This window comes from Triticum urartu, chromosome 6A, assembly GCF_056163025.1.
Source record: "Triticum urartu cultivar PI428250 chromosome 6A, HENAU_Tu73, whole genome shotgun sequence".
NCBI classification, from domain to species: domain Eukaryota; kingdom Viridiplantae; phylum Streptophyta; class Magnoliopsida; order Poales; family Poaceae; genus Triticum; species Triticum urartu.
The window spans coordinates 13,741,436-13,763,255 of NC_141878.1; the positions used below are offsets into that span (position 1 = coordinate 13,741,436).

General features: G+C 44.8%; 1 protein-coding gene across 1 annotated transcript; it reads left to right on the plus strand.

Moving 5' to 3' along the window:
• Window positions 1-18,070: 18,070 nt before the first annotated feature.
• On the plus strand, window positions 18,071-19,294 carry LOC147963195 (uncharacterized). The gene has a single exon (XM_087529505.1). The coding sequence runs from the start codon at window positions 18,071-18,073 to the stop codon at window positions 19,292-19,294; it is 1,224 nt and encodes a 407-aa protein (XP_087385631.1).
• Window positions 19,295-21,820: the final 2,526 nt, after the last annotated feature.

Below are 21,820 nucleotides of genomic sequence, written 5' to 3' on the forward strand. Positions count from 1 at the left end.
CTTGTGGCACTGCCACGTAAGTCATATCGGTATAAAACGCATGAAGAAGCTCCATGTTGATGGATCTTTGGGCTTACTCATTTTTTGAAAAGTTTGAGACATGCGAACCATGTCTATTGGTGTATATGCATGAAGAAACTCCATGCAAATGGACCGTTCGGACTCGCTTGATTTTGAATCACTTGAGACATGCAAATCATACCACATGGGCAAGATGACTGAAAGCCTCGTTTTCAGTAAAATGGAACTAGAAAGCAACTTGTTGGAAGTAATACATTTTGATGTGTGCAACCCAATGAGTGCTGAGGCATGTGGTGGATATCGTTATGTTCTTACTTCACAGATGATTTGAGTAGATGTTGAGTATATTTACTTGATGAATCACGAGTCTGAATTATTGAAAGGTTCAAGTAATTTCAGGTGAAGTTGAAAGATCGTCGTGACAAGAGGATAAAATATCTATGATATGATCATAGAGATGAATATCTGAATTACGAGTTTGGCACAGAATTAAGAAATTGTGGAAATTGTTTCACAACTAATACAGCCTGGAACACCATAGTGTGATGGTGTGTCCGAACATCATAACTGCACCCTATTGGATATGATGCATACCATGATGTCTCTTATCGAATTACCACGATAGTTTATGGGTTAGGCATTAGAGACAACCACATTCACTTTAAATAGGGCACCACGTAATTCCGATGAGATGACACCGTATGAACTATGGTTTAGAGAAACCTAAGCTGTCATTTCTTAAAAGTTTGGGGCTGCAACGCTTATGTGAAAAGTTTCAGGCTGATAAGCTCGAACCCAAAGCGGATAAATGCATCTTCATAGGACACCCAAAACAGTTGGGTATACCTCATGTCTCAGATCCGAAAGCAATAAGGGATTGTTTCTAGAATCGGGTCCTTTCTTGAGGAAAAGTTTCTCTCGAAAGAATTGAGTGGGAGGGTGGTGGAGACTTGATGAGGTTATTGAACCGTCTCTTCACAGGAAGTTGTTCCTGTGGCACCTACACCAATTGAAGTGGAAGCTTATGATAGTGATCATGAAACTTCAGATCAAGTCACTACCAAACCTCGTGGGATGACAAGGATGCGTACTACTTCAGAGTGGTATGTAATCCTGTCTTGGAAGTCATGTTGCTAGACAACAATGAACCTACGAGCTATGGAGAAGCGATGGTGGGCCCGGATTCCGATAAATGGCTCGAGGCCATAAAATCCGAGAGAGGATCCATGTATGAAAACAAAGTGTAGACTTTGGCAGAACAGCTCGATGGTCGTAAGGCTGTTGAGTGCAGATGGATTTTAAAAGGAAGACGGACAATGATGGTAAGTATCACCATCAAGAAAGCTCGACTTGTCGTTAAGATGTTTTCCGACAAGTTCAAGGAGTTGACTACGGTGAGACTTTCTCACTCGTAGCGATGCTAAGAGTCTGTTGGAATTATATTAGCAATTACTGCATCATTTATGAAATCTTGCAGATAGGATATCCAAACATTGTTTCCTCGACGATTTTTTGAGGAAAGGTTGTATGTGATACAACCGGAAGGTTTTGTCAATCCTGAAATATGCTAATAAGTATGCAAAGCTCCAGCAATCCTTCTGAGGACTGGAGTAAGCATCTCGGAGTTGGAATGTATGCTTTGATGAGATGATCAAAGATTTTGGGTGTATACAAAGTTTATGAGAAACTTGTATTTCCAAAGAAGTGAGTGGGAGCACTATAGAATTTATGATGAATATATGTTGTTGACATATTGTTGATCGGAAATGATGTAGAATTTCTAGAAAGCATGCAGAGTTTATTTGAAAAGTGTTTTTAATGGAAAGCCTGGATTAAGCTACTTGAACGTTGAGCATCAAGATCTATAAGGATAGACGCTTAATGGTACTTTCAAATGAGCACATACCTTGACATGATCTTGAAGGTGTTCAAGATGGACCAGTCAAAGAAGGAGTTCTTGCCTGAGTTGTAAGGTATGAAGTTAAGACTTAAAGCTCGACCATGGCAGAAGAAAGAGGAAGGACGAAGGTCGTCCCCTATGCTTTTGTCATAGGCTCTATACGGTATGCCATGCTGAGTACCGCACCTGATGTGTGTCTTGCCACATATCTGGCAAGAGGGTACAAAGGTAATCTAGGAGTAGATCACCAGATAGCGGTCTAAATTATCCTTAAGGATATGTTTCTCGGTTATGGAGGTGATAAAGAGTTCGACGTAAAGAGTTACGTCGATGCAAGCTTAACACCTATCCGGATAGCTCTGAGTAGAGATACCGGATACGTATAATGGAGCAACAATTTAGAATAGCTCCATGTAGAACAGTTATTTGAAATGGCTCCAAATATAGCGTAGTAGCTGCATCTACAAGATGACATAGAGATTTGCGAAGTACATACGGATCTGAAAGATTCAGACCCGTTGACTATAACATCTCTCACAAGCATAACATGATCAAACCCAGAACTCATCGAGTGTTAATCACATGGTAATGTGAACTAGATTATTGACTCTAGTAAACTCTTTGGGTGCTAGTCACATGGGGATGTGACCTTGAGTGTTAGTCACATAGCGATGTGAACTGGATTATTGACTCTAGTGCAAGTGGGAGACTGTTGGAAATATGCCCTAAAGGCAATAATAAATTGATTATTATTATATTTCCTTGTTCATGATAATCGTTTATTATCCATGCTAGAATTGTATTGATAGGAAACTCAGATACATGTGTGGATACATAGACAACACCATGTCCCTAGTAAGCCTCTAGTTGACTAGCTCGTTGATCAATAGATGGTTACGGTTTCCTGACCATGGACATTGGATGTCGTTGATAACGGGATCACATCATTAGGAGAATGATGTGATGGACAAGACCCAATCCTAAGCATAGCACAAGATCGCGTAGTTCGTATGCTAAAGCTTTTCTAATGTCAAGTATCATTTCCTTAGACCATGAGATTGTGCAACTCCCGGATACCGTAGGAGTGCTTTGGGTGTGCCAAACGTTACAACGTAACTGGGTGGCTATAAAGGTACACTACGGGTATCTCCGAAAGTGTCTGTTGGGTTGGCACGAATCGAGACTGGGATTTGTCACTCCGTGTGGCGGAGAGGTATCTCTGGGCCCACTCGGTAGGACATCATCATAATGTGCACAATGTGATCAAGGAGTTGATCACGGGATGGTGTGTTACGGAACGAGTAAAGAGACTTGCCGGTAACGAGATTGAACAAGGTATCGGGATACCGACGATCGAATCTCAAGCAAGTATCGTACCGCTAGACAAAGGGAATTGTATACGGGATTGATTAAGTCCTTGACATCGTGGTTCATCCGATGAGATCATCATGGAACATGTGGGAGCCAACATGGGTATCCAGATCCCGCTGTTGGTTATTGACCGGAGAGTCATCTCGGTCATGTCTGCATGTCTCCCGAACCCGTAGGGTCTACACACTTAAGGTTCGGTGACGCTAGGGTTATAGAGATATTAGTATGCGGTAACCTGAAAGTTGTTTGGAGTCCCAGATGAGATCCCGGACATCACGAGGAGTTCCGGAATGGTCCGGAGGTAAAGAATTATATATAGGAAGTGCTATTTCGGCCATCGGGACAAGTTTCGGGGTCACCGGTATTGTACCGGGACCACCGGAAGGGTCCCGGGGGTCCACCGGGTGGGGCCACCTGCCCCGGGGGGCCACATGGGCTGTAGGGGGTGCGCCTTGGCCTATATGGGCCAAGGGCACCAGCCCCAAGAGGCCCATGCGCCAAGAGTAGAGGAAAAGGAAGAGTCCTAAGGGGGGAAGGCACCTCCGAGGTGCCTTGGGGAGGAGGGACTCCTCCCTGGCCGCACCCTTCCTTGGAGGAAGGGCCAAGGCTGCGCCTCCCCCCTCTCCCTTGGCCCTATATATAGTGGGGGGAAGGGAGGGCAACCATACCTAAGCCCTGGCGCCTCCCTCTCCCTCCCATGACACATCTCCCTCCTCCCGCAGCGCTTGGCGAAGCCCTGTTGGAATCCCGCTACTTCCACCATCACGCCGTCGTGCTGTTGGATCTCCATCAACCTCTCCTCCCCCCTTGCTGGATCAAGACGGAGGAGACGTCACTGCTCTGTACGTGTGTTGAACGCGGAGGTGCCGTCCGTTCGGCGCTAGGATCATCGGTGATTTGGATCACGACGAGTACGACTCCATCAACCCCGTTCTCTTGAACGCTTCCGTGCGCGATCTACAAGGGTATGTAGATCCACTCCTCCCTCGTTGCTAGATGACTCCATAGATAGATCTTGGTGACACGTAGGAAAATTTTGAATTTATGCTACGTTCCCCAACAGCATGTTCGCCGGGGTGCGGCGTTTGGTGGCGGTGAGTATTGGCCGGGGTGAAAACCTGTTCCATGTACGGACGGACCGGCGGCGGCGAAGCTCATTCCCTTCTTGAAGGCGTCGTCGCGGCCTTCATTGCCCATCGTGTTGCTCTACGGGAAACTCTGACCCTCGGGTCGGACGGTGGCGGCGCTCCGGTGTCGTATCCTTCTTGAATGCACCGCCTTGGAGCCCACGGTTCGTCATATGCGGCTTCAACTCTTCGCGGTGGCGTGTTCATGGTCGAGGAACCGGCTGCTCTTGTAGTGCTTGGGGTGGTGTTGCTGCGCTCAGCGCCTAGTATTTTGACTTCGGTGTGTGCGTGTGTTGTGGTGGCGTGCGTTTGTATCGGGTTGTTCTTAGTCGTTGCTTTATATATAAAGCGGGGTGAAAGCCTTTTTCGGTAATTTCGACTTGACGGTTCTTCACATTCTTCCCCTCGCATACCACACAAGTTTGAAAAGGGATAAAAAAATCTTTTTCGAGATCTAAAACGCCATAGCTCCCCTAACAAACCTCACGGGTAGGAAAAAATGGTAAAAAGAAACTTTGTTCAGATCTAAAACGCAGGAGCTCCCCTCACACACCTAAGAGCATCTCTAGTAGACTCCGTAAAAGGACCGAACCCGTATAATTCCGGAGAGTATATGGGTTCTACCCGTTTTTCTGGCCAGAATAGACATCGTATCACGGGCCTGTCCTGTAAAAAATTTACCGTGGTCCAGAAAAACTCCCTCTCCACCGCTATATATGCGGTTTCACCGCTCGGATACGGGTCAAACCCTCCTACTCCGCCCCAATTTCTCATCGCTGGCGAGCCTTAAAAAGCCGTGGATGGCTACGAGGATGACGCGAAGTGCCGCCGCCGCCGCAGGCATGCAAGCGGGGCGTGCGGAGGTGGCTCAACCACGGGAGCCGGCCGCCGGCGGCGTTTGAACGCCACGAGCTCGCGGTCCGCCGCCACGCCTCCCCCGGCTCCTTTGCCGCGGGGAGCTCGTCCGCAGGCGCCTCGAGCTCGCGGCTCACTCCGGTCAAGAGAGAGCCGGAGGAGCTCGGGCTGCTCGCCATCAAGCTCGAGGCCGCCGCACCGCCGCGTCAAGGAGTTATCGGCCCCGAGGACTACCTCCCCCCGGGGCAGGAGGAGCACCTAGAGCGCATCATCATGGAGCGCTCAGCGAGGGAGGAGGAGGAGGTGGCTGACACACTCCGCCGCTATGAGCTCGACTACGAGCGGATCTTCCTCGAGCAGGGCATCGCGGCGTCGCTGGCGCACGCATTCAAGGAGGCGGACCTGCGCATCATGAAGGCCGAGCAAGCCAAGGTCTTCATCGACTTCGACTCCGACAAGGACTGGGCTCCTCTGGCTCCTCCACCGCGTCGCCGCCGCCATGAGCCCGTTGATTTTTGTAGTGTAGGCTCGGGTACGCTACACGGCCCGCAGATTCCCACCCCCTAGTAGTACAATGTAGATGAACTATGTATGATCAGTGTAGTATGATGACGAACTATGTATGATCAATGTCGCTGCAAGTTTCTCCCGCGAATGCTTTTTTAAAATTTTATAGTTTCATATACGGGGTCTGATCTGTAGCGCACGAATTTGCCCCGCAAATCCGATTTGCAGCGAACTGTAAACAAGTTTTGCGGGTCGGCATTATACAGAGTCCGCTAGAGATGCTCTAACCAGTTGGAGACGGTCTTATTCGTAGCTCACCTTTCATATTTAAGTCGAGGGTTCTTCACATACATTGGTCTCCTCACTAAATGGAATGGGTAAAAAACAAACAAAAAAAGATTTCCGAGATCTAAACCACCCACATATCAAATAAAACAAATCAAGTCATATATGATCAGCTTTTAAGAGATTTATCTCAACACCTTGTATCGTTCAGCCGTATGACTTTATTTATAAAGTTTAGTGAAAGCCTATTTTGAGCGGATGTTCTTCGTAGACTCTGTTCGGCGGCGAATTTCAGAGTGGCAGCTTTCCTATCAAATCAATCTGTTCAATCACTCCCATGCCAATTCTCTTGATCAAGCCAAGCCTATGGTGGGATGAGATGAAGAGATTTTACCACCGATAAATGAAGCAGATGGATTTTGTTGTCAGTGGTCGCGAGAGCTAAATCTAACCAGCCCATTAGCTAGGATTCGCTCACTGTTAGGTTCGCTCAACGCAAGTCTGCTTTTCTTTTAAAAAAAATCTATTTTTTTCTGTTGTTTTTTTCCTTGATTCTTTTTTTCCACCGGTTTTCTTCTTTTATTTGTTTTCTTCTGGTTTTTCTTTTTTCTTCGTTATTAGTTTTGTTGTCTCTGTTTTTCAATAGTTTTCCCTTTCTTTTTTCCTTCATTTTTCCCTTGATTTTCTTTGTTTCTTCTTGGTTTCACTGCTTTTTCTTTTCATTCTTTTTTTTTCTTTGGGTTTCTTTGCCTCTTTCTTCCATTTTCAATGATTCACTTCAGGTTTATTTATTTCTTGTTCTTCTTAATTGGGTTTTTACTATCTTTTTGAAGTGTGTTTGTTTAATTGGTTTTCATCATTTTCTTCGGTTTTGGAACCTTTTTGTCTATCTTTTTTTTCTATGTGTTTTTTGTATCGTTTTTTTCTTGGTTGTCTATGTAAATTTTTATTGTACATGCGAAATATTATTATTGTACATCTTACACATTTTGAAAAAAATAATTAATAATTTTTTTAATAATTGTTCTTATGTCTACAGTTTTCATATACATAAAGAACATGTTTAACATTTTGTAATGCAAGATTAGAATTATTAAATACACTGCTTACCATCTCTTTCAAATACATGTTTGATGTCTACTTTTTTCATAAACATTGTGCATTTTTCACATAGGCCTGAAACTTTTATTTAATATACGTTTCACTTTTTCGAAATAGATTGTGTACATTTTTTATAACGTCTCATAAATTTTTATGAAATGTGTGAAAATATTAAGATGTCACAAATATTTATTTTTCATCGTATCAACATTTTTAAATACATGTTAAACATTTATTTATATATGTTTAGCCAGTACTCTGTTGACGGTATAGCAAAGAAATCTCTGAGTTCCAGAATCTTTGAGCATTGGGATAATAAAATCCAGACTTTATTTCCCACTGTATTTTAAACGGTGTTATTTTCCCTTTCCTTTTTTAGAGCTTTTAGTTCTTTTCATATTCTGATTGTTAGTTTTTTATTAATTTTAGTTATCCTTTTTTATTACCCTTTTCTTCATTCTGGTGAACATGTTTTCTATTTCGTGATCATTTTCCTAAATGTTTAAAATTTAATAAAGTTGTGAACATGTTTATGAAATCATTAACATTTTTCAAATTCAGAAACATTTTTCACTAATTTTCAACATTTATTTAATTCTATTTTTTGGAATTCAAAAACATTTTTTACAAATTAACATTTTTTTCGAAATTGTGAAATTCTCCTTGCTTTTCTACAAATTACCCAGCAATTATTTTGACATGGTGAACAATGTTTTTAAAATCGTGAAAATTTCTTGAATCCACAAACATTTTTTGAATCGTTGAACAGTTTATGAATTTTTTTAATAATATTTTAAATTTAAAAACATTTTTTAAGTAAACGGAAAATTTATATCGATGAGATTTTTTTCATCACGAACATATGGTCAAATTTAGGGTCATTTCGTGAATATGCGAACATTTTCTTCATACTCCTGAACATTATTTGGTATCCACTAGATTTTTATTTAATCGTGAGCATATTTAAAAATTGGAAATATTTGTTGTTAAATGATGAACATTTTTTAAATCCATGAACATCTGAGGATTTCTTCAACATTTCTTTCAAAATGCACATAGGTTCTAAATTTGTAACTTCTTTTGAAGTACTCAGTTATTTATAGAAGAAGTATGCAGACATAAAAAGCGAAGCAAAAAAATGAAGCATAAAAAGGGGAAAATGATATGAAAAAACAGGGGCCTTCCCATCACACCCCGCACATGTGCAGGCCCAATTGGGCGCGGGGGAGCAGGGGTCGCGTGCTGCTCCTCTTTCAAGTATGTAGAGCATCAAATAGGGAGAGCAACCTACTCAATGGTACCCTTTCTGGGAGCCCCGCCAGGTTCACTTTTGTTGCCTGAGAGCAAGCCAAAGTGATGCGTACAGTCATCGCCACTTGTCGCGTGCTAGACGCTCCCTCTGGATTTCGTTTTTCATTTTCCGGTACGCGTTTTCAGGTTTTCGATGGGTTCTCGGGCTTTTGGTTTAATCTTGGTTTTTCCTCGGTTTTGGAGAAAAAAATTACGCTTTTTTTCAGGCACATATTTGCTTCCACAAGAAGCACAATTGTGCATCCTGAAAAGTGAAAAACAATCATGATTTTTTTTTGGGTGAATCTTTTTTTTGGGTCTCCTGGAGGCACATACTTGCTTACTAGAGAAGCATAGCGCTTCCCCTGGAGGCACATATATGTTTCCACGAGTCATGCTTCTCTAGAAAGGGGCAAAATTAAATTCAAGAAAAAATATGTGCGAATATTTTGTGTGCTTCCACGAGAAGCACAAATTTGCTTCTCGTCAAGACACATATTTGCTTCCGTGAGAATAATTGCGCTTCTTGAGAAAGGAAAAAATTACAAGTTTATCTTGCATGAAGTTTTGTGTGCTTTCACGAGAAACACGAATTTCCTATTCATGGAAGAACATATTTGCTTCCGTGTGCTTGTCAGGAAAGAAAATAATAACAATTTTTTCTTTCGTGATTTGAAGCTGTGCTTCTCGGAAAGGGAAAAAATTTGCGAACTTTTTTTGTGCGAAATGTTTTCTTCCACGGTAAGCACAAATTTACTCTCGTGCGAAGTACAACTTTGCATCACGGAAAAGGAAAAAAATCATGATTTTTTAACGAGAAGTACATATTTTCTCCTCCTAGAGGTACAAATTTATTTTCATGAGCTATGCTTCTGGTGAAAGGGAAAAATTCACGAAAAAATTGCATGAAGTTTTTTGTGCTTCCATGAGAAGCACAAATTTTGCTTCCGCCAGAAGCAGAACTGTGCTACCCGAGAAAGGGAAAATAATATGATTTTTGGCCTGATTTTTATGTGCTTTCAAGCACATATTTGTTAATCGTGGGGGATTATGTTTATGTGCCCTGATTTTTATGTAGCTAACTAGCTAGGATTAGGATTGAGAGGCAACTCGAAGCGAATGCGCACTTTGATAACATAGGTGACATCATATATAGACCGGCTGGTCAATTGGTAACATGACAAGAAGAGGTTCTTTCAGCTAGCGGATTTGTCCACATCCCTGTCTTTCCTTTGCAGGGCCCACCGCTTCTCACGCTGACCAACACACCACATGTTTCCATCAGCCAAGTGATTAGCAGCCTCTTCTACGTGATCAACAACCAGCTCATGGCCAGCCAACTTAACATGGACTCTAGATCCCTGTAATCTGCAATGAGCTGAGACCTATTGGAGAAACATGTGGCACGGGCTAATCAGCAAGGACCATCTCCTCCTTCACTAGGTTCCCAAGAGAAAACTGTTTGATACGTGTACACAACACTTCTGCTTATGCCTTTGTGGAGCAGGTTCCCCGTGTGTCAGATCATTGCGAACGTGCCAAATAAACCAAAGAGTCTTGAGCACCGTCACGTGCTCCATCTTTGGCGAATTCATAACATTGTGACACTGTTGTTCATTTTGATGAAAAATGTATGAGACCATGAGCATTTTTGATCTGGAAAAGCATTGTCATTCAGATGATGCAGAGACCATATGACACCCTGCTCCTAGTGCTTGATGTTGCTCTGTAGAGAAAACATCTGTATGGACTGGAATTTAGAATTTTAATGGGTTCTTCTTATCAGGACTTTCTTATGTGTTAGTATGGGGATGATACTAGTTGCTTATAGTACGCCCTCCGGACATTTTCAATCTGCGTATTAGATTTGTATCAAGTCAAAATTTCCAAAGTTTGACCAAATTTATATTAAAAATATCAACATCTATAATATCAAATATATGTACTATGAAACTACATTTCATAGCGAATCTAACAATATAGATTTGGCATTGTGAATGTTGATACTTTTTTCTATAAGTATAGTAAAAGTAGAGATACTTTGACTTTAAACAAAACTTATATGCAGAATAAAATGAACCGGAGAGAGTTCATACTTTCTCGGAATTCCAGATTAAATATACCCAAAACATTGTATGTAAAGAGATGCATGCAACAATTAGACATAGACATGTGGAGCTCTGCACGAGCATGTGGCGCTAATATACTAGCTGCATTGTATGTAGTTGCAGCCGACTCGAGAAACCAGGCCCATGTGTTGTACTCCCTCTGTTCCCAAATATTTGTCTTTCTTGATATTTCAAATGGACTACAACATATGGATGTATGTCGACATAGTTTAGAGTGTAGATTCACTCATTTTTCTTCTACATTTCGCTTCGTATGTAGTCCATTTGAAATGTCTAGAAAGATAAATATTTAGGAACGGAGGTAGTAGTAAAGAAGTTTGATTGGTCCCAACTACCGCTACTACAGCTTACTAGTTAGTTGATGCTCATATATATGCACAAAATCAAATCGAGAAGGAGGCAGACAACTTCCGGTGGGAGTGGGATTCAAATTGCAAGACCATGAATATATGCCTGTTATCTCTAGTTCTTAATTAAATCCGTCAATCGAGTTGACTGTTAATACTTGCTTATACTAACGTCAAAGAGGCCATCCTTTGAAATGATGTGGGTGGTTCTATCACATTATGTTTATTGGATTATTAGGGCTTGGGAGGCATGAGGGATTTAGCGCACATCAACATATGGTAAGCCAGACACATATGGGTTTGCTAGTACTATGTGTCGTCAAACATATATAAGTCGCTTGTCTCCTCGATGGTTACAATGTCGGTCGGCCCACGTTGAACTCATATGTGTCGTGGATGGTTACACTATCGGACGGCCTACACAACACCCGTCTCGATGTACACAAGATGCAAAAGTGCCGTGCAGACACAACCTCAACGGTGGTGTGCAGACAAGCTCAACAGCTGTGTACCTATGAGCTTTACAGTTTTTAGGGTGCTCTTGTACCTTCCTTGTGATTAGTAGGAGTAATATCTCTATTTGGCACTTTTTGTGGAAGGGTAGTTTAGAAAATTACAGTTGTAATGTACGGGTGGAATTTTACTTGATCTACTTCCCTGAGTCACCCTAGATTGCTGGCACACTGCTGCTGATCATGCACACACCGCTATAGCCTTCTCGACTACGCATATCCGGGGCACCACAGCTCAGTTGAGAAACTCCTAATCTGCAACAGCTCCATTGGGTCCGCCTCACCTCTAGGGCTAGCCAATTCCCATTGAACAACAAATACTCAATTCTCACGAGATCACAAGCCTGTTTTTTTAACTAGCTTCTTAAGATGCGTACATAATAAAATCAAGTATTCATGTAATATTGGTTTTACAACTTCACACATGCAATAAGTTCGATTATGTACATATGACTTTGTAGAGCTCAACTGTCACGTCCTAATGCAATTGTCAGAAGAAAGCATTCCACATTCATTTCCCAGAGCTGTAAACTACCAGCTTCTCGTAGTGTAATTCAGCTGCACAACGAATTTTTCAATGCTGTTCTTATTTACCCATCGCATGAGTAACCATATAACTTCATATGCTAACAGGGATCAAGTAAAAACTAGTTCGAGCATCTCTAACCAATCTATTATAATTTAGAGGAGCAAACAGCCGCGTATTATTTAGAGGAGTATATTTGCTCCCCTAAAAAAGTGTTCTTTCTAACTTAAATCCTTAAAAAAATTGAACATAAACTTGGTGCAATGTTTATTCAAACAACTTCATCAAACTTGATTCGACCAGTTGCATAAAGTATTTTACATAGCTTAAACGAAATTTAAATTAGATTGCATAAAAACTTAAGAAAAAACTACTTGCTAGCACTCTCGTCCATCAACCTCTCCCGGTCATGTGCTCCCACAATGCCACAACTGCCCTGCCCTATGATACATCTCCAAGGTATCTATATTTTTTTATTGTTTCATGCTACTATATTATCAATCTTGGGTATTTTATGTGCATTTTATGCTACTTTATATCATTTTTGGGACTAACCTATTAACCCAGTGCGCAGTGTCAGTTGTTGTTTTTTTGCTTGTTTTTGGTTTTTAAGAAAATCAACATCAAACAAACTCGAAACACGATTAAACTTTAGGGTGGTTTTTTCTAGACCAAAAGGGACCCTAGAAGCTTCGGGAGGAGACTAGAAGATATACGAGAGAGCGACAAGTTCACAGGGCGCGGCCTAGGGGGTAGGCGTGCCCCTAAGCACATGGGCCCCTCGTAATTCCATTTGATTTAACTTCGACTCTATAAATTCCCAGAAGTTCCAAAAACACCAAAGGGGAGCCCGAAACACTTTTTCTGCCACTGGAAGTCTCTGTTCTTCCATGATCCCATCTGGAGGACTTTTCCGGTACTCTATCGGAGGAAAAATCAATCACGGAGGGCTCCTTCATCAACCTTGCTACCTTCCGACGATGCGTGAGTAGTTCACCACAGACCTACGGGTCCATAGGTAGTAGTTAGATTGCTTAATCTTTCTCTTTGATCTTTAATATCATGTGTTCCTCGATCTTCTTTGAGTTCTATCCGATGTAATCTTCTTTCACGGTCTATTTGTTGGGATCCGATGAATCGTGGATTCATGATCAGATTATTTATTGAAAGTAATTGAGTCTTTTCTGAACTTTATTATGCATGATTATGATAGCTTTCTATTTCTCTCCGATCTATCCATTTAGTTTGGCCAACTAAACTGATTTTTCTTCGGTGGGAGAGGTGCTTTGTAGTGGGATCAATCTTGTAGTGTTCTATATCTCAGTGAGAAAAAAGGACAAGACACATATTTGTATTGTTGTCATTCAGGATAAAATGATGGGGTCTATTCATATTAATTGAGTTTACTTTGTTTACATCATGTCATTTCACTCAAGGCGTTACTCTGTATTTTATGAACTTAATACCATATATGCATGCTGGATAGCGGTCGATTGATGGAGTAATTGTAGTACATGCATGCAGGAGTCGGTCTACTTGTCACATACGTGATGCCTATATGTGTGATCAATGTCAACGAATCTCTCATAAATATGTGTTTTTTCTATCAATCGTCAGTAATTTGTTTACCCACCATATGCATTGCATTCAAGAGAGAAAACTCTAGTGAAAACTATGCCCCTGGGTTTACCTTTATCATACCTTAAAATCCAAAAATACCTTGCTGAAATTCATTATTTTTATTTTTGTTTTACAATTTATTCTTCTACCTATACGAGATTTGATCCTTACATTAATGAGTACAAGGGGATTGTCAAACCTCTTGCAGCAGTGTTGGTGTAGGTATTTGGTTTTGTGTGTGCAGGTACTACTCACTAGTATGTCTCCTCGGACTTGTAGATCTCGTACAAACGGCACTCCTCGATGTGCTCCTGGTATAGGCTGCAGAGCTCCGCTACGCCTTGTCGACTTGCTCCGCCTCGAGGCGCTTGCGGGCCTCCTGGTCTTCCCCCATCTCCCATATGGCGGCCACCTCGGGGTCGACGAGGGCTTACTGCAGTAGGCCATTGGGGAAGTTGCACTATGCGTTAGTGCCATGGAGGCACACTAACATTGTGTCATATTACTACACGGTCTGCACCGTCGAGATGAAATATCCAGTCCAAATCTTCTCATGTGTTTCGCGGTCGGTGATCTAACCGACCCACGTCCCCCACCGACACTGTCGCACGGCGAGGTATTTTTGTGCGGTGGCAACAGCGCTGGGAGGCCGGGCAAGCGGGAATCTCCACCGTGCGAGGAAGAAGATGTGTCGCGGCCATGGGTCGAGATTGCGCATGGCGGTACGGATCCACGCTTCTAATCGGCGGTGTGTAGCAGCGGCAGTTGGATCCGGCCATTTTTGGCGGTGGAGCGGCGCCTTAGTGGATGGGAGTGGGACCGAGGCACACCGGCGGGGCTTTCACAGAGGCGGAATGGAACAGGAGGAGAGTTGGGGTGTCGGGAATTTTACTCTATGAGTGGGCAGCCGAGTATATTTTAAGGGTCACGGCCGCCGTGGAAAAAATATTCTCCACTAACTGTTATTATAATTCGGTTAGGTGCACTTTAGAGGAGAAAATGTGAATTTATCCTCCTCTAACGCCTTTTATTGGGGATGAGTTAGAGAGGCCGATCAAAGACATGACAGGTATGACCGTATGTAAAGCAAAATAAAATTCAAGTCAGAACTGGAAGAATGCAGTATTGATACCTATAGGCCCTGGAATTTTAATTCCCTCAAACCAAACAAGCTATAGTGGGATGTGCCAAATCTTCATTATTGGTCAGCGTGCATTAACAAAACACTAGCAATAGTGTAGCTCTTTAAGTCACAAATGATGGATTTTCTATGAGAACCTAGCGAATAGCAACTATGGGAGTTGTTTTAGTGATGCATCATGCATGGCAGGCATAGTGCGAAATAGAACATTGTCAACATGGCCATGCGCTGGCAATGCCTTTTTAATTATCTCCCCATCCATGTTGGCGCTAGCTGAGTAAGAATGAGAGGCAACCAACATCTAAGGCGCACCCTAATGACTTCTGAATTAGTGAATTTATATCTTGAAATGTCTAAATTTTCAATCCCTTGCTCTAATCACCTCCAAGCAAACAAGTTAATGAAACATGGGAAAGCATCAAATCCTCGTGACTTCTTTGATAAATTATTGGTAGGTGTGTGTGACTTAATGAAACACAGGAAATAGTGCAGCTCTATAAATTACAAAATGATGGGGTTGCTCTGAGAAGCTACCAGAGAACAACTATATATTTCTTTGAGTGTTGCATCAGGCATCACAAGCATGAGTGAACCTGAACATAGCTACCTCACTGATCCTTCGCATGGCCTTTCGATCTCTTCATGCATACTGGAGCCAACTAGCTTGGATTTGGATTGAGAGGCATCTGAAAACAAATGCGCACTGTGATAACATATCTGACTTCATTGGCCCACCAGTCAATTAGTACCATGACCATCGAAGGTTCTGTGAGCTAGCGAATTACATCTTCTTTTTGTCCAGACCCCTCTCATTAAACCCATTAACCGCGAGATGTTGGTCATTTGCTGGGGGTATCAACGTCGGATTGAGCGGCTATCTCGACTTTGGCAGGAGGGCCTCATGTTGGCTGTTCTCATTGGGCCAGTTATCATGCGTTGATTTGTAGGTGAAGAAGACAAATAGTTTGGCCGCACCCACTAAAATATTGTTCGTCCAGACTCTCAAAAGATGGCTGTACTAGAGGAGGGATGAATGTCAGGTTTTCTTTAGTAGCTCAAATCGGAATGGCATCCATTAATGGCAGTTTTTTTAGTAGCCCATACCAAATTTTAAGATTTCACCCGAGCCCCGCGGCGCTCCCGCTTGGGCGACTTCGGCGGTTCCCCAGCCCTAGCCGCCGTCAGGGCCGAATCCACCTTCCCTTACCCCGTCGCCATCGGAGGACGCCGGCAGGATGCGCCCAGGGGCCGACGGCGGTGGCGGGGATCTTCCTCTCTCCCGCGTCTCACGGGTGATGCCGAGCCGTTCTGCATGTGGAGGCACGGTAGATCTGGCGGCGGCAGTGGCTGGCCGTGTCACTGGCGACGGCGACTACGGCGCGTTGGGCAGCCAGGTCACGGCCGACGGCGGGCGGCGGCTTACCTGGTTCAGGCGGTGGCGACTTATGCTATGGAGGCATGTCATCCGGCTTCGGGTCGGCGGCGGCATGGAGGGCCTGCTGGGCTGCTTCGCGGCATCTCCGGTCAGATCTGATCTGGCAGGTGCAGCAGGCGGTGGTGGCCATATCCTCGGTCGGAGGTGGTCGGCCTGAGACTGGATGATCAGATCTCGAGATCCGTCATCTAGTTTCGACTGCGAGTCGGCAAGGCATAGTTGCCGGTGAAAACTGAACCGATGGCAGGCGATGGCGGTGTTATCTGTCGTTACCTCGATGAAGGCATCATCGTGCAACGACTGTCACCCACTCGTTCTGCTTCGGGGAAATATTAGGATCTGATCTTCCAGATTGGACGATGGCGCTACTGCGGTGTCGTTTCTCTCTTGGGAGCAACGTTTGTGGAGCAGCACTGGAAGACAGAAGCGGAAAGTAGATGTTAGCGGCAAGCCATGCCATATGTGTGTCGCGATGGCGCGTGAGCCAGGCTCATGCTCGTGTCCGTCGTGTAGGTGAAGGTTGAGTCAGAGGCCGTTGGTGATCTGTTGGACGCCGGCCGCGTTGTCCGCGTATGAGCGCGGCGTGCGCTGCTGAGAAGGAGCTACTCGAGCGGTGTACGCGGGCATGCATGTAGTCCATGGAGTTAGTTGGTTAGTGGGCTAGTTAATTGAGCCGTGCATGTTGAATGAGCAGCCGAGTCAAGTTAGAGGCCGGTGTGTTAGCTAGTGGTTAGTGCATGGAGAGTTTAGTGGAGTAGTGTGTCTAGGTAGAGCCGTGGGCTGCATGGCATGAGTGCCTAACCTTTGTGTATATATATGTTGCATTGATGAATGAGGCCCAGAGGGCAGAAAAACAATGTAGTCTCACGTGTGACCAAGGAAGTGTTCTGGGCAAAGCCACTGGTCATGTTTCTTGGTTGTGTGCGTGTGTGCGGGTTCTTGTGTTCTTGAGAGAAACCATGAGAGAAGAGAGTTGTGCGAGGTAGCACAAGGAAGAAGAAGCGGCGCTGCGCATCGAGGCGGCGCCAACAGTAGAGCGGCTTCGTCATGCACAGAGCTTCGGTGGAGATGTCAAGTCATGCCTAGCCGATAGGTGCTATGCTGTCCCATGCCTGGTCAGCAGGTGCTACGCACGACAGATCTTCCAGAATCTTTGCGTCAGGATGGACGAGCGTAGGGCGGTGGCCTCGTTGGGCGCTGTGGTGGCGTCGACGGATGGACGGACTGGCAAAGATGATGGTATCTCTCCTGAAGATGGGTCACCGGTCCGATGATGATGGCGGCGTCTAATATGTGTGGATGTGGTGTACGCTTTAGGTCTGTTGCACTGGCTGGTCGTTCTGATATGTTATGTGGATGGATCAGCGACGACACCGATTTAAATATGAGGAGTGAGAGCACTTCATATTATCGAGTTTTGTAGATGTGAGTTGTGCCTTCGGATGGGTTGATGTATGTTCTTGTTAGACCTTGGTGGAATAATAAATAAAAATGGCTGCATGCATCGATTGACCAGCACCGGTGGATCGGATCGTCGGTTGCGCCGACACAATGAATTCGCGCCGGACAAGCTCCAACTTCGGTCGGGCATATGGATTTGCGCCGGATAGACTCGGTTCAGGATGAGCGTTACAATCATTGGGGGTTCGCGAGCTCGGATGTTGATGCTCGCTGATCGATCAGGACGAGCGTTACAAACAGATGTCGAACAAAGTAGGAGTAGTACATAGTGGCCTGAGTTCAAAAAGAGTACGTGGCGGCCTCTCAAACAAATCCGATCGTGTGTCTAACCTAAATCTAGTCCGGTCATGACCTCGCGCGCCGGCCGTATCTATATATAGCGGTTCCGACGGGGCAGCCAAGGCGCCGACGACAATAACAAACCATCACGACGAACCAATCGATGGCAGCCGGCAAGGGCGTCGAGCGGCCGTGGTCGGAGCTTTCCGGCGACCTCCTGGCGGCCGTCTACCGCTGCTCCTCCTCGGCGCACGACCGCTCGCGCTTCGCCGCCGTCTGCACGTCATGGTGCACCGTCGCTTCATGGCACCCGCCGCTGCCCGCTCTCCCGCTGCTGCTGACGCTCCCCTCGCCGTCCGCCAGCGACCATGAGGTCGCACGGGCGTACAGCCCCGAGGACAGCAGGGCCGTGCGAGTCCCGCTCCCGTCGGCCGTGTCACCCGGCACGCGCCTTGTTGGGTCCCATGACGGCGGCTGGATAGCCGCCACGTGCTCGTCCGGCGACCACGGGCAGCAGCTCCTGATCATGAACCCCTTCTCCGGCATCCAGGTGGCGCTCTCCGTTAAGCATAGCACGGACGAGTGCGCGTGGCCACACGAATTCGATGCGAGTTTCACTCCCATCAAGAAGGTCGTTTTCTCTGGTGACCCTTCGTCGAGCGACTGCATGCTCGCCACGATCACCGCACGGTGCAATCTCGCGCTCTGCAGGGTTCGCTGCACGGAAGCGACACGGTGGACCATGCATGGATGCGACACTCATGCATACGGGGAGCTCGTGGACATCGCCTTCTTCAACGGTGAGCTCTATGGCCTCTCTCACAAGAACGAACTGTTAATGTACGAGGTCGTCGTGAATCAAGACGGAGGCACACCGACGATCGCCAAGGTCCACATCATGTCCGACATCGAGGCGAGCATCCAGCACGAGCAACCGTCATGGTGCGAGGCCAAACACATATTCGAGCTGCGCGGCAAGGTGGCGATCGCAGTGGAGTTCTGCGAGTGGCGCGACCTCCACTCATACTTCAGAGTGTATGAGCTTGCCGAACGTGACGAGAGGGCGCCGTACCAACACAAGTGGGTGCAGGTGAGGAGCTTGGGCGAGCAGGCCCTGTTTCTGAGCCCCGCGTGCTCTAAGGCGGTTCACGTTGGCTGCCAGCGCGGTGGGGTGGACAGAAACTACATCTACTACCCAAAGCGACATTCAGTACACTTGGAAGGCGAGCGCTGCATGAAGCGTCTGGATCTTGGTAGTTGCGCCGTGTACTTCTTGGACAACGGGTACAATATGCATCGGATGGGGAGGATCATGTCACGGGTGTACCATTACCGCCATGAAGACAACAATAATGGTTGCATGTGGTTTCTGCCTCCAGACTTTTAGTTCCTCATTGCTGATGCATGGGGACAAATTCTCTACACGTTTCCTTAATTTCTGCTAGATGGTTCTTTTTTAAAAAAAATAAATTAAACGGAACCTTTATTCATTGGAAATAACCAGTACATCTTCTGTGAGAATCATTACAATTTCATTTAAAGACTCCTCAAACGAATCCCAAGTGAAAAAAAATCTAGCTAATCTAGCGAGCTCATAAGCTAGTTTATTTGCTTCTCTATTGCAATATACGAATCTTGTACTAATGAAATCATAGGCATGACGAAAACAATCATCGAAGATTGCCGCCGTCGCACCCGACGGTCGTCCTTCATCCTGCATGGTTTCAATCACCTTTAGATTGTCCATGTTAATAGTAAGGCGATTACATCCCGCCCTATGCGCCAGTGTTAGACGAAATTTGAGAGTTGAAGATTCTGCTATCAAAACATGCGCGGAATAGTCAATTTTTTCGTTCCCTCAAGCGATATACCTACCTTTGTCATTTCTCAGGACCGTTCCCATTGTGCCCTTCAAGAGATCGTGGTCAAAAGAAGTGTGAACATTATGTTTTACAAATCCCCTGGGAGGGCAGGACCGACCCCTTTTTTTCAGAAAAGCCCTGGGGATGATGCATTAACGAAATTTGATGTAAGAGCAAGAATCCCCATAGAGATCTGATGTGCATTCTGCGTTGTCTCCTTATGCAGCAATATTTGTCTTTCCCACCATAGATACCATGCTGTTAGTAATCATTTTGCGCACATTTTGTTGGCCCAAAATGAACAGTTCTTGGTCTGGTAGAAGTAGTAAATATTCCAACACCGTTTGTTCCGCACGACCGACCTCACAGGCTTTATCAATAATATCATCCATCCCAAGCCTTTTCCACACCTCCTTGGCTTTTCTACAGAGGAAAAGCATGTGCTTTGAATCTTCTAGACCCTTCGAGAAAGTAGGACAAATGGGCGAGATCTTCATATGTCTATTTTCAAGCGTAACCTGGCATGGAAGTATACCATGCAATGTATGCCATATAAAAAAATTGACTTTTGCCGGGCAAGATAACTTTCATATCTTGCTCCAAATTGGGTTTTCTTTGGTTCGCCCCATCCCATTAGAATGTCTTAATTTATCTCCATACTGATATTCCCACTCCCTAGAGTAGGAAGACCGAACCGAGAACATGTTGTTTTTTGTATAGCGCCAAGCAATAAAATCTGGCATATCATATTATGAAAGTGGAATTGAAAGAATATGTTGTACATCAATGGGCAACATCATTTGTCTAATGATATCTGCATCCCAACTATTCGTAGCAGGATCAATCAGGTCACCCACCTTCGATAACCAATGTCGCCCCTTGGGCGTCACAATTTTCCTTGTGTCACAATTGGGGATCGAGGCATATTCCCAAATATTATTATTTTGACCCTTCCCCACTTGCCAAATGTAGCCACGTTTTAGAGAGTCCGTACATGTCATTATACTTTGCTAGGTAAATGAAGATCCTCTCTTTAGTTTGGTATTCAACAAACCGCCATCAGAATAGTATTTAGCCCTTAGAATAGTAGCACACAAGGACCCCGGGTTATGAATAATACGCCATGCCTGCTTGGCAAGCAAAGCCAATTTGAAATAGTGAATATGACAAAATCCCATTCCCCCTTGCTTTTTAGGTACACACATTTTTCACCATGTCATCCAATGCATCCTCCTCTGGTTCTCCTCGTCTCCCCATCAGAAATGCGCCATCGCGTCAATGATTTCTTTACAGATGTTCTTAGGGACTTTAAAGACTGGCATTACATAGGTGGGTATGGCTTGGACAACAGCCTTGAGAAGGTGTCATTCTGGCGAACCCAGATAAGGATAACTTCCTCGTGCCTTACTTTTCCGAGTAAGTCATCCCCTGACCGCCCCGTAACATATGATTTCTTACATTCCGATTGTTCTTTTTTTATAACATTTCGTGTTTTGTGCAGTGACACACATTATACACTCATCCTCTTAAGCCCGAAATATCTCATGGCCACGTATTTCGACTCTGACCGTCAGTCGAACAAAGACTACACAAATATCAAGAAAGTTCTTGATGATGCTCTCCCCGGCTACGCCAAATCTGGAGGCACCTTCAGGAGGCTAATTTGTAGGTACGGCAAGCACGTGTTCACCCACGTAACGACGTTCCCCTGCGTCAAGCAGCCGCCTGGCAGTCAGAAGGATGCCTACTACGCCCTCCATCACATGAGGGCGATCATACGGGACCATAATCACCTTATGCTACCAAATAATCTCAAAGAATGGGCCGCACGCTTGTCGGCAATCCAAGACGAGGGCATCAGACAAGAATTCTTTCGCATCCAGTCGGAGTTTGCAGAAATAATCTATCAAGATGTCCTTCGTACCTCGGGGCAGTTCTACCTCAAATATCAACCATCCAACGGTGAAATAGGAACAACGCTACAAATGCAGGCTGTCAACGACCGCACATTCATGACCATCACGAAAGACGGCGGCTTCATCCACGCTCTG